Below are 14,492 nucleotides of genomic sequence, written 5' to 3' on the forward strand. Positions count from 1 at the left end.
GTGTATGAAAGGACTGACTCAGCACTATGTATACCTGTCAAATCATATTTCCTGTTTCACAGTCTCCTTACAGTGGTTTGCTCAAATTTACAATACTATTCTTATACAACTTTTAATTATGTTTCTGCTTGCTTATTTATATTTCAAGTACCGTGATTCAAGCTTTGAAGTTATTCAATAGCACTCTATTGTCTGTATTGCTGTCCTTTTAGGGCGGCAGTGGCTTAGTCTGTAAGGGCTTGGACTGGGATCCAAAGGGTCGCCAGTTCACGTCCTGACTGGACCAAAAAAAAATGGAGTGAGCTGGAGAGGTGCCAGCTCTCCTCCTGAGCCACTGCCAAAGTGCCCTTGAGCAAGGCACCAAACCCTAAAACTGCTCACTGGCGCCTGGTACCTGGCAGCCTCCTTGCTCTGCATGTTTGTGCATGTATATCATCTTCTTCTTCTCTTTTGTTTTTGTTTACCTCAAGTTCATGTTTTTGTTCGCAGAACAATCGTTTCTTAGAAACTGGAGACTAACCACAGGTATATCCTGCTCATCCCTAAAGATCATACCACGAGAGTTACCATGTGAAGCAGTTGAACATATGACCAGAAAGTACATTGTTTTCTATATAAATACCAGCCAACCAACTTTAGGAAAAACAAGCTATTTACATTGTGAAGTGGTGTGGACAACATTTTAATTTGAGACTCAGATGAAAGGGGATCAACAGGAGGAAGGCACAGAAGCAACTTTAAACAGATGTGTTCTAAGGACTCTGAGATTTCAGAGCTTCCTCTACTTCCTCCTAAACATTGCATGATGGATAATCTTCAATTCATTTCCAAATTCCAGAACAAAAAATGGTAACATCTTTGGAGCATGTGTTATGTGTTTTTGTTGAATCAGTTTTAAACACATACATAGGTTGACACTCACTGCATACAACACATTTCACCCACACATGAGCATTCTTTCTGTTACACAGTAGCAATGGTTGTTACTGCACATTTTTCGCTTTTAGCAAGCTTTTTGGAAGTCTTGTCTGAAATGAGTAAAAACATTTTAGAACCCAATTATAACTGAAATCTGCTAATGAGATGCATACCTTCTTTTCCACTAATGAACGAATAAAATGCAGTCTCATTTTGTAGGTTTGTTGGACAGAGTTTGGCTTCAATTACACATTGCATTCGATAATGATGGCAGTTTATGTCATATAATAAGAACCAATTACAACATTTGGTGAATAAACATTCTGGATTAATTAATGTTGGTTAAAAAAATCAGGAAAAAAATAATTGTATTTAGTTTGGAAGTTATGAGTTATGAATGGTGTGTGCTTGTCATGTGGAAAATGGAGACTATTCATGCCATAAGGACATTTTTTATTAAATACTGCTAACAGACACGAAAATTGACCAAAAACAAAACATTCTTTGTGTAGGTTTAATATAAGATGTTGCATTCTTCATGCACCAGCTACTAAACAACAGCCTAAAAGAAAGACAATTGATACTTTAAAACCTTAACTGCATGCATCTATCTAAGTAAGGATGTGTTTATTTTGTTATGTGTGAATGTGAAACATATAGTTGAAACAATTCAAAGAATTTATAGTATTTTCTACCATGTTTAACAACAAAGCATTTAACAATAAAGTCTCCATGTGTATGTCCATGCATGTATCCATAATATCATTGTTGGCAGAGGTAGGAAGGGTCCATTCACTGCCTCTCAGGTTGTGTCAATCTATTGTAAATCTGGCTGACACAAGGTTGGATTTTCCCAAAAAGATTCTAAATGGATAGGAATAAATCAAGTCCCTCATAGTTTCCGTTTTGATGTAGCTGTCTATTTTCTGGATTCACTGCAGCTTCTCAAAACTGTCCACACATGGCCTACACATGGTACTAACTCTTCCCTCAGGTGTTTTATGTGATGCATAAAAGAAACAGGCCATTAGAGTGCCAGCCTGAACCAGACACACAACTGTGTGATATACATTTTATTGGTCTGTAAAAATACATGTCGAAAGTTCTTTGAAGTTCTTACAGCCTTTCACCTTATTGAGTAACATTTTTTCCTGTCTTTTTCCGTTCTTTCTTTGTAGGACAGCTGATGTTTTCCTCATAACTATCAGCTTGTTTTTCCTGTGAAAGTGTTTTATGCAATGCTGAAATATTGCCAGTCGCAAATACTTTGATAAGACTCTGGCAAGAGGAACCATGCCTTTGGGGATTTAATGGAGATTTTTTTAGGTGTACCAGGTAGCAGACACTCTAAAAAGGAATATACTTGGTATGCGGGATGCTATATTGAGCGCATAATACAGGTTTAACATGAAAGCATTCTCTTATGGGGGCCTTTTTGTAAACCCGGTATGCCTCTTGCAACAGGATATAATGTTAAAAGCTTTGCGTTCCAGATTGCTATGAACCTCCGCATACATTTTTATTGTAAAGCTGTGTGCCCTTTTAAACAAGCATTTCATTTAATTGCATTACATTTTTGTGTCTGGGTACAACATGTTGTCTTATAATTGTTAGATTGTTGCCAAACGTTGGATATCATATTTTAAAGCTTTGATTCCCCAGCATGTCTGTGCAATTAAAATAATCGGTATGCACCAATGCGAATGATCAATACTTAACAAATGTTTTTATGCGGTTAAATAAGGTGAGATAAATATGGCAAAGGCTGGGTGCTACATCTGGAGCTAAGTGAATCCTGTGAACCTCAAAATAATGATTCAATAATATAAAGGGCACAGATTTATTGAAACAATATCTTACAGAGCCATAATACATCAAACCTGGTCCAATGTTAAAATTCCATCATAGCCTCTGGCGGGATACTGTGGGCTACCTTGCAAGGCAGTTGAAGATAGAAAACACATGTCCACAGCCACAAGGTTGGTGAGTGCTGCTCGTATCAGCTTTCAACCATGCTGGCAGGTTTGCACGTTTTAGTCTATTGACTGCAAATTGTGTACTATAATCCTTACATGATTCCATGGCCCATTTAAGATATTTTCGAAGAATTCCTTAATTCAAGGAAACCATTAGGTCTTGTTTATTTCATTGTGGCTTTTGGTTTCACTGCTATCTCGTTGCAGAAACTTGAAACTTCTATATCATTCCCTTTTACGAGGAGAGTCAATATCACTGTGAAGTGCCTTTGGTGTCCTCATCAGCATCACTCAGTCATCATGAAAATGTAGCAGAATAATGAAACTCTGAGGTCTTATTATAAATTGTCAAACATTTACACACATATTAGTACAATGATAAGTCTCTTGAAATGTGTTTCCTTCATTTTATACCATTTTTTTCATTGGATGTATGTGATTTTGGCATATCCCACACACTGCTCTGCGAACTACACTGTGTGTAATAAGTGGTTAAATGAGAGTACATTTTTTTAAATGGTATTGTTTTATTGTCCACAACAAGTTATTTGATAAAAGGAAAAGTCATTTTGATCATGTATATTCTATTTTCGTAATCATATTGAACATGTTGCATGTGTCCCTGAAATTCCTGTCCACCCTGTCATTATGGGGTAACTGCCACTTTAAGTAACCCCCTGATGTCTTCAGTGACATTACTACCATTGTGTTGTCTTTCTTCATTGGAGGCTGAAACAGTGGCTAGTTGCAAAGTATTTACACTTATATTTCGTAATTTTCATCATATTATGTGTGTAGTCGGATGTTGTCAAGCTTGACATGTCCACTCTGTCATAGTGAAATATCAATTCATATAAAAACCTTTCAGAAATTCAAAATATATTTGTAAAACAGTACACAGTCACCTTGCTAACTGAATCATGGACATATTCTGCTGTTTGCATGAACATTGTTCATTTATAAAAAGTGTTGGAGCTTGACCAACATGCATTTCTAACAGCATAACATCTACTTAATAAAATGAATATGAATGTCACTGGAAAATCTCAGCTTTGTTTTTGGAAATGGGTAAGTCTGTTTTGAATATTCTTCCTCCTGTGTTCTAAGATGATCTAAGAGTTTCAATTAAAGATTTATACCACTCTTATTTCTGTGTGGTATGGTTGTGGGATCAGGGTTTGAATAGCTTTGCATAACATCAAGACTGGGATCAGGGGAAAGTAGCCTTCCAAACCTTCACTGCTGAATTTTGGCAAACCTGTCAATAGCAGTGACAACAGCCGTCCTTTTAACAACCTATTGAACCTTAGTACGTTTTCCCTCTTAATACCTTTTGGTTACTCTCAAAGCCAACAGCATTAACAATATCTTTACATTTCCAATAATATTTGACTTGTAATAATACGGGAGATTATGTTTTGCCCTCTGGCTAAGGCTTGGTTATGCACTGCAAGGAGTGGAGATTTGATCATTTCTGGGAATCATTCCTGTTGTTTTTATACACAAAAGCATTTTTAAAAGCAAAAGCACTGGATTAGCACCGTATTAGTCATTTGGATTCACTGTGATTTCAATGAACATTATTGTTTTGAAATGAACTGCTTTTAATCTACTTTACTCATGCAAGTGACCTGTTCAGACCAGTTCTGGTTTTTGGATACTGAGGTTTGCTTGGAAATAAAGTGAAGCCTTTAAATAGCTGTGCAAAGTACTGCTTTGCAGTGCATAATAAGGGAGCAGTTCTCCTTTGGGAAACTTGAAATCATTATTAGAGCACAGCTGAGTGACCGCTGTGTTTCCTGCTTTGCTCCTAACTGTCGACCCGGCTGGTTCATTCACCTAACTGTCATTTTTGTTGTAAATGCACGACACAAGAACGTAACATGATCCACATTCATGCAACAATCAAAAACATAACTTTATTGTATCAGTTCAAAGGCATATCCCCTTAACCTACATAGAATCTACCAAGGTGCTCCCAGTCATTTTAAGGAATATCAAGGAAGAAAGATGTCAATAGGTAAAAACTTCATAAGAATGTAGTGACAGTCATTTGTTAATACATATATTTTCAAGCATGAGATTAGAAAGCTAAACTGATTCTTGTGATTACATTTAAGCCATACAACAGTTAATGTTTTCTAGCTGATGTATCACAATAAGTCTAAGCTTGTTTAACAATTCCTGGTTATGCCTTTTACAGTGAAAAGAGAGTGCCAATTAAATAAGGCTGCTATAGTGTGAAGAATTTCGTGGGAAGGTTTTATGACTATCATATGTAAATGTAAACAAAAAAATGACTTTGAAGTAGCACAGGGAGTCTTTCACTAGCTTTTTTCCCCAAAAAATAATGACTATGAGTCATCTATTAACTTTTAGGTTGAAGTTTGAAAAATGTTATTTCCCAATTTCCTGACAACTTCCCTGAATTCAAATGTTAACATTGAAAGGTTATGGACGGAAAAATGTCTATAAAAAAAAATTGTTATAATGCATACAATACTGTTAAAACTGGAGAGCTATAGACGATAAGATTCAAAAGTTCATCTCCTTAAAGAATTAATGTAATTCTGTATTTGTGAAGTTGTGTTTCTCTCCTCTACCCTCGCACACAATGGTTCTCTGCAATATAATACAATAAAAAGACAATGAAAAGAGAATGACCTGTTTGCCCAAACACAGCTAATTTGAGAAATACCTAATCAGCTGTTAAGAGTGTTTTTAAAAGAACAATTGTGGTCAGAAAGAAAGATTGTGGTGTGTTGGTATTTACAGAATGCGCATAGTTAGCTGTGTAGCTCTCTCAAACGCTCAGAGAACTTCTTTGCTAGTGTTTTTTGTTTTGTCATTGGTGTTGATATTGGTGAGTCGGACATTCTCCTCTTCCCGCTCTTTCCGATCACGAACTTCTCCCTCCGTATGAAAGCCGACCATTGTCTGGTAGATTATCACTCCAACAATGGTGCCGATGAAAGGGGCAAAAACAGGCACAAGAAACCAGCCGTTTCTAACCCTATGGAGTGACAAAGAAAGAGTTAATTATTTTTAAAATCCCTCTGTGCTGAAATAACAAGGTCAATGGTTAGTGAGTACTGGGTCATAAGTTTACATAAAGATGAACAATTGTAAAAAAAAAAAACCTCTTTGCACTTACGTGAAAACCTCACTTCCCCAGCCAGCCATAGCGGTGAAAAGACGCGGTCCAAGATCTCTGGCAGGATTTACAGCATAGCCAGAGTTGAAGCCCATGGACAATCCAATGACCAGAACCACAAATCCCACAGTGAAGGCCTCCAGCCCCTGGGGGATGGGGTTGTTGTATGGATCCACAATAGCCAGAATGCAAACAATCAGCGCTGCTGTGCCGATTATCTATGTAGCGGGAGGGGAACATGTAAGAGGAAATTGTTAGTTGGACGTCTGAGTTGTATAACCTATATTTGTAAAGTTTCCGTGTATTAGAGCTGTTTTCACATTTTAAATGGGTACCTGATCAAAGAAGCCATTGACAAGGGTGAGATGTTTCCCAGGGTATGTAGCAAAAATACCAGCAGTGGCTTTAGGTCCAGTCACATTAAAACATCCAGGAATGTCCCACAGGGCATCTAAAATTATACAGACAACAAAACAAAGCAGAACGTTTTTTTAATTGGACTGCTGTTTAAATGTCGTAGATGTTACATAACCTGAAACACTCATATGTTTATACTGTATATATATGGTCGTAACAAGAGTTATATATTGAAATGACACTCCATCTCTAAAGTCAGCACTTACCGTAGTACATGCCGAATATGATAGCAGCACCAAAGTAAGCACCGATTGTCTGAAAGAGGAAGTACATGGGGAACTTTCTCCAGCGCTCTCTTCCGAGCAGGCACAGGGCAAAGGTCACTGCTGGATTCAAATGGCCCCCTGCAAATGAACATTATGACAGTAAGTCAGTGCATATTATAAACCAGTAATATATAAGGCAACAACATTACCTAAATATAAAACAAATTCCCCAAACTGGTTGAAAAAGGTTACATTTTTCTGAGAAATGTTCTGATTTGGAGTGTTCTTGCCATGCAACAAGAACTAGACCAATTGAGACAAGCAATTTAACTTCAATCATTTTTTTTCATTTTATTGTGTGTACCTGATATCTGGCCACAGATCAGAATGCCTAACATGGCAGCAAAGCCGAAGGCAAAGTTGACTGTGAGGAACATGCCATGGGAACCATCGCTCAACACCTGCTGGGCCAAAGCACCACAGCCGAACATCTGAAAGAGAGGAAAAAAAAAAAAGTGGTTTATGTTGGTGTCTTGTGCACATAACAGCGGTTTCCAAAGTGCTTTCCTTTGTAGGGACTTGTAATCTGATGATGTGTGTGATATTGAGGTGTTATTTGGAAGAAAAACAAAGGGTGAATATCTAGTCCACATTTTCCTCAAACACACACCAACCATGACCAATAAAAAAAACCATAAATACTGTACATTTAGTGCTTAGTCAGGTCATCAAGGTCAAGCCAAGAAGTAAAATTAGACAATGTGATGTTAATCAGTGAAACCTTTAGAACAAAGACCCAATAAATCAGCTCTTCTTAGAATTAAATGAGCTCCATTGTGTTTGTAATGGCACACAAGAGTATAGTATGTCGTTGCCACTGCTACTGCCCAGCTGATTTTTCTTGGAAGCGGAAAATACAGTTCTGTTTCTAGTTGAGGGATAAGGGAAAAGAGAAAAACATATGTTTAAGGGCAACGGGACTAATTCTGTCAGAATGAAGAAGGATTTAAGAACATGTTGCCTTTAGATGTAGGAACAGTACTGCCAAACAGGTGCCATACTGTTTATTCTGCACATTGTGTGATTATGTGTGTGTGTGTGTGTGTGTGTGTGTGTGTGTGTGTGTGTGTGTGTGTGTGTGTGTGTGTGTGTGTGTGTGTGTGTGTGTGTGTGTGTGTGTGTGTGTGTGTGTGTGTGTGTGTGTGTGTGTGTGTGTGTGTGTGTGTGTGTCATCATATGTGTTTAGCAAGAGTAATATGTGTGGTCCATGTCTAGGCTTCTGCTCTGCCCCCTGATGAGGATGCTTTTCCGTCAAACCGCAGGACTCAAATGTTGAGGTTGGTTGAGGGGAACCACACTCAGAAGGACTGGCGCCTGAGGGGAGATCATCATCACTGGGCTCAGTCTAAACTCTTTTCCAACCCTTATGAAGCCAGACATTACTTCATAAATATTAAAATGTGCTTAGCTTAGTTTTTGGGGAGCGTGGAGGAAATTCGTCACGATGTTTTGCCTTGATAGGCTCGTGGGATGTGACAATAACAATTAAAATACTCAGGGCTTTCACTTCAGAGGATTTTTTTTATGTCAAAGACATCTGATTAGAAGATGGTCCATTAGCTTGCAAGAGCCAGCTTACTTTCTTAGATCACATTCCTCTAAAAAGGTCTGAAGGAAATCTCTGAATCTGTGAGCCAACAGTATTATCTTAACTCTGCAGTGCTCATTCACTAATGTGTGTTCCCTCTGTTGAATTATTCCAACAACTTGCTGTGTTGCTGTTATAATGCTATAGTTAGTTAACTGCACCCCAGCGCCTCCTCAGCTTGCACGCATCCATGCAGCTACTCCCAGCTTTTATCACAGCGGGGAGCTTATAAAAGAAAACCCCACAGCGGCCAGTCTACTCAAACACATATTTGGCAATTGTTTAGGAGTTGAAGTCAAAACAAAAAGAATTTGCTAGCCTGGAACCAATCTCTAAAACTGTGTGATGCTGAAGAGCCTAAGAACCCCCCAACGGCTACTCAAGGCAGGGACATTGGTTTGAAGTGAAAAATGAAGCACATGTTGTGAGAGTGCATTGAGGGGTTAACAAAACAGTCACAGCAAGATAACCAAAGACAATAACTGCCTATAGGTGACCTTCAAGGACATGCTTTCAAAGCCCCTTTATAGTGACCTATACCGAACTAGACAAACCACTATACTGACATCAGCCTGTAGGCACACGATGTCTTCAGCATGAGCCGAGTCAGAGACATCCTGTTTAATGCACCCAACGAGTTGCTAGGAGATAGTGACACATGCCAAGAATGCCAAATCAATGCTTTCAAAGAGTTGAACAGAGCTACTGTACACACACTCTCACACGCCATCTATCCGTGAACACCATCCTACACTAGTAGCTGATTTCCAAATTAGCAGTTGGATTAGTTTAGTGTGTCCCTAGTAAAACAAATATTTTGACACGCTGATATTTTGGAGAGAGAGGATATTCAACATTTCATTTCAAAGTGAGAGAAGGAGAATCGTGTCAGTCATGCCTGTGATATGCTGCCTTTTGTTCTGCCATTGACTCACCCAGTACTGCCATCAACATGTGTCACCATTAAATTACTAGGCCACACCTTTCTGTCACAGCATTCATAATACATGCTAAATGTCTGACTAACAACATTTAAAAACAAATGGCAGTCCTTAGCTCTTATAAAGTAAGAAGTTGAACTTTACACATCTGTGTTCACTGTGTTTATGTATCCATTTATATAACATATCGTGCTAATTGAAAATGTGTCCAAGGTGCACTGGAGGGGAAATGACATACTGTATCTTTTAAAGAAATTGTTAACATTCACTTTCATTTAAAAGTACTACGCCTTTAGAAATGGCTTTGTTTATCCCTGAAAATGAGTCACTAAATTCACCACAGACGCACTTTAATGTTAAACCATTACAAGAGCCTTTAGGTTGACCACTAACCTGGTGTATTTAAAGTATTTATATTAAATGATACGTTTCTTCCAACCCAGGGTTAGTAAAAAATAATTGTAATCGAAGAGCAGCCTTTGTTTATCAGTGTAGATTACCCTGCCTCTGGATCTGTTTACTTCATTAACAAAGCAGGTGTCTGTTTATGCTACAGTGCACCAATGTTCATATGATATGATCCAACACAAATGGCTTTTATACTGTATACAAATATGGCTAACAAGCAATTACTGATGATACTGAATATTATTTTTCTTTGACATGAATATGCACTTTGACAACACACAAAAACTTAAAAAATAATAGGATGTCATGAGGTCTTGGCTCCGGGATCAAATCTTCCAGGCAAATATTGTGGGTTCATCTTAACCTTTTTTTGTCAACAAAGCGACAAGTCCTGATCAACCTGTTACTTACTTTGTTTGTTCTGAATTCAGTTTGTCAATTTAAGTAACACTCCATGTACACTCTGTCTCTGTTTGAAGTCTATCAATGTTTTATAAATTCCATGTTTCTTTTGCAATCATTAATCACTCTTCAAACACGATGCATAAGAATGCGGTCATGTGAAGTGTTATTGATCATATTGCAACATCAGAAGAACATTGAAATGGTGAAGGTACCTAAAGAAAAGAAAGCACTCAAAGAGCGGACAAAGTTCAGCTATTATAAACATACGTATACAGAATGTTGATAGTATAACCATTGTAACCACTTCATTAAAGCTTAATAGCTTTCTAAAAGTGTCAGTTTTTCATAACAATCTATTTAAGTCATGCACACACACACACACACACACACACACACACACACACACACACACACACACACACACACACACACACACACACACACACACACACACACACACACACACACACACACACATACTTACCACAAGGATGAGGGTTCCAAGACACTCGGCCAGGGCCTGGCGCAGCAGCTTGTTACGGATCTGAAAGAACCGGGATAGTTTTTCCAAATAGAACTTTTGTCTGCCCATGTTTTCTTGCTGGAGGCTGATAGGACTTTGAGAAGCGGTAGGTGGATGTTGTGTCTGTGTGACTGTGAAGCTGGGAGGACTTGGCTCCTCTTATAGAGGCAAGACAGGCTTGGATTAGGGGCCCCACCCTCTGCCCTACACCTCCCTTTTTGTCACAGGGTGATTCAAACTGGTATTCTCACTGGTACACTTTCTCCCTCTCTTTCCTGCACGCACGTACGTACGCACGTACGCACACACATGTGTACACACACACACACACACACACACACACACACACACACACACACACACACACACACACACACACACACACACACACACACACACACACACACACACACACACACACACAGGATATTTCAGCTTCTTTCCAAAACATCCCTTTTCAAAACCCTATAGCTTCCCTAAGTGTAATCTGATTATCAGCAGCTGCAGAAACAGAAATCAGATTATTTCTGATGTTTCTTCTTTCTCACTCGAATATTAGATTTGTTTTTAAAAATCTCTTTATAATAGGTGCTCTTTGTGTATAAGTGCATTTGATTATGATGATATACAATAAAGATCAAGTTTACTTGTGTTATTTTTGCATACTGTTAGCATTAGATACTCTAAATCCTAAATGTAACTTTTCTATATCAGGTCAGTACCTAAGATCAGTCTCTCATTATGCAAATGAGTAATATAGTAAAAGATAAGGAGAACCGCCTGCATAGCAAAATCCTGTAAACACTAAATGGAGCTTTGATCAACCTTAATCCGACAAACTGCCTTTACATATGTTTTTATCATAATACTCATAATCACTAGTCTAACTTTAACCCAAATTCCAGTCTTAAAATACCCCCTTTGAAATATGCCAGAGGCCCAATTTCACATCATTATGAATATATTTTGGTCTTCATAAGAGTAGAAAAGAACACATACAGTAAGTATAATGCATATTTGTTTGACCAGGTTTATTCCCACCCGCTCACATACATCTTTATCTTTTCCAGTTCACTCCCTCACCTCATTTTCTCTGTCCTCTTCTTTTGTCCCCGCGTGAAACTTCATCACTACATATTATACCTTCTTTGTCTGCTTTCAAAAGAGGTGTGAGAACATGTCCAGTTTTAAAATCCCACAGAAATCCCTTTTCTACCGTAGCGGTTCCTGGGCCAATTCGAGGCCAGTGCACGATTGGGGACCAGTTTTTCCTGTTTCCACTGCAGCGAGTCCAGCTCTCGGCCCTTAAACCTGGTTTGCATATGGAACCAAAAATCTGCTGGGTAAGTAAAAATACCTATTTTGTTGTGATGGTTACATTATCAACGTTCATTACCTTAACATTAACCCTCTGTGAGCACATCTGTATATATACACATGCCACAGAGCTTTATTTATTTGAAGTTTTCAATTGAAAGAATATCCCTGCTACCTATTAAAACTGTCAAAATTGCTAAGTAAATGAATATAGTTTGAATATCTGTGAGAATATTCCAGTTCCCAGGCATGCAGAATGTTTTATTATGAGAGCATGGTCAGACTCATGCTTCATAAACCTAAGGCCATTGTATGCAACATATTTCATCATTTAAGGACCCTGAGGCATTCTGAGTCAAGCGTCAAACCTACATGCGTAATGGATGTTGCACAACTTTCTGGGTAAAACTGGGTCAATGCAGTCTGGATAGAGAAGGGAGGGGCTGAAGGAGGTGACAGGTTCATCAAAAATATTATTCCCATATGTATCATACAGGGATGTTTACTGGAATTTGGATACAAATAATGGATGCGGTCCAAGTCGACGACAGTAATACATTTGAAAATTTAACAAGAATTAGACGAAACTTTGTGGTGCTTTAGAGTTTCTCAGTTTGACAGGGGTTATCACTGCATACCAGTGCATAACCATGAATAAGCATTATTTTCTATTAAACTTTTTTCAGTTATACTTCATTATCCCATTATCCTGGGGTTCATATTTGTTGTCAACCCCTAAATTCCTCTGGTATTGGCTCAAAAATGTACTCGTCATTTTCACGTAGAATTTTTAACCTGGCCAGTGCTTCCATGTTCTACAAAGATAGATTGAGGAGAGTGCTTTTTTTTTATTCTACTTTGCTTTTTTGTTTTTGATTCAGTCAACCTACTCAGGCCTCCAGAAGGAATCACATCTCAAATGCCAGAGAAGCTGCATTTTTGGGCCACATGGTTTTGAATCACTTTTCCTGGAATGGTTTGGCTCAGAGGCAGGACAGTAAATTGGAAAGTAAAAGAAATGATGGTACCCACAAACACAAGGGAAAGCTATAAAACCAAGATGAATATCTATCCATTTTCTCAAATAACAATTCTTTTTTTTGTTTGAAAAATGTCTGTTTTTACAAGTCCGAAGTCCTTAGGAAATTGCACTGATCACTGTTTTTGCTGTTTGTGAGTGATGTCCTTATGTCAACCAGATGTGTTTGTCTTCAGTAGGAGTGCCAGTTGTTTTCCATTAGATGCTGGAAGACAGCTCAAGCACAGACAGGTGAAGAAAGATTTATATCTCTCAGCCAGATTGAGCAGGGGGCATTGCGGGCAAAGATGATGTTAGCAACAACTGCACACTGAAATTAAAGGTAATAGCACATGAAAATCTCCAGTTCATGGTAGAGCAAAAACCCCCATGGCATCAATCACAAGTGTGTGATAGACAAATCTCTAGTCATGTCAGGTCATGAAATAAATACCTGACTAACGCCTAAGTTTCTTGGTATCTTGGTATCCGGTATGGTTTCGTATCTTGTCTCAAATCATATTCCCAAGAAAATTTAGACAAATGATCGGTGAATCACTCCATGGAGTTTATGCAAATTTTGGTTTGCTTACGGACAATACCAAAGAAGTGGCAACATTTAATGATACTGAGAAAAGCATATTATTTATCATTTGATTGTCAAGAATACGCAACTTGATTTATAGCACACTCCTTGTTTTTCAAAGAGTCCTGTGTGTGTGAAAGTTGTCACTGGTATATTGCTACTTCCTCTATAATCACGATAGACAGCAATTGAAACAACATGCTTTGTCTTTCAACAGCTGTAGACATAAAACTCATACACATCCTATGACAGCTGAATGTGTCATCTTGGCATTTTAGAAAGTTGATATGCTGTGCAATTCACAGCTATACTTTGACAGTGAAGTGACAAACAGAATGTGTATCCATACTGTACTTTTGACTTTTCAATAGAACATTATTCCTGAATGTATTCATTTAAAGACAAATGGTTAGGTCATTCTTTTCAGTAAGAAAGTCGCTCAGGTTAAATGAAACCTTTTGCATACTGGATTACATTAAGGACTCATTTGTTCCAAACATAATGTTTCAGGGACATCGCTTCTGTCCCTCTTTGACCACATTTTATAGCTGTGTTAAACAGCTCCCTCACCTGCATCTCAGATTGTATTGCCTTTCAGTGACAGGAGCTATTATAACCTGAAATCTTAGACAAACCTTGCAGAGGGAGTAAGGGATTAGCACGCAACGAGCAGACTTTAAGTAACAAAAGGCCTACCTGCAGCCAGGTTATTACAGATTTTAACACACAAGTCCCTTAACATGACTTACGGTCAAACCAAGGAATAAAATCAGTTTAACTGAATATGAATGTAACTATTGTGTTCTGTACATATATTCTATAGTCACAGGCTGCGAATAACCAGCAAAAATGTTATTGTTGCATCAATGTTGGGAAGGCTAACAACATCTGTTTCATGATCGTAATAAACAGAAACGACAAGCACAGACATAATGCAGTCTAGTCTACCAAATAAACAGATGGAGTGCTCCAATT

The 14,492-nt window shown here is 38.2% G+C and overlaps 1 protein-coding gene across 1 annotated transcript; it reads right to left on the reverse strand.

Moving 5' to 3' along the window:
* Window positions 1–4,787: 4,787 nt before the first annotated feature.
* Window positions 4,788–10,793, reverse strand: aqp3a (aquaporin 3a). Its single transcript, XM_063897701.1, has 6 exons — window positions 10,558–10,793; window positions 7,036–7,162; window positions 6,672–6,809; window positions 6,384–6,499; window positions 6,049–6,266; window positions 4,788–5,907 (listed from the first exon to the last, which is right to left on the reverse strand). Exons 1-6 carry the CDS (start codon window positions 10,663–10,665, stop codon window positions 5,706–5,708), a joined length of 909 nt encoding a protein of 302 aa, XP_063753771.1. The 5' UTR covers window positions 10,666–10,793; the 3' UTR covers window positions 4,788–5,705.
* Window positions 10,794–14,492: the final 3,699 nt, after the last annotated feature.

The sequence above is a fragment of the Eleginops maclovinus genome, chromosome 12 (genome assembly GCF_036324505.1).
Source record: "Eleginops maclovinus isolate JMC-PN-2008 ecotype Puerto Natales chromosome 12, JC_Emac_rtc_rv5, whole genome shotgun sequence".
NCBI classification, from domain to species: domain Eukaryota; kingdom Metazoa; phylum Chordata; class Actinopteri; order Perciformes; family Eleginopidae; genus Eleginops; species Eleginops maclovinus.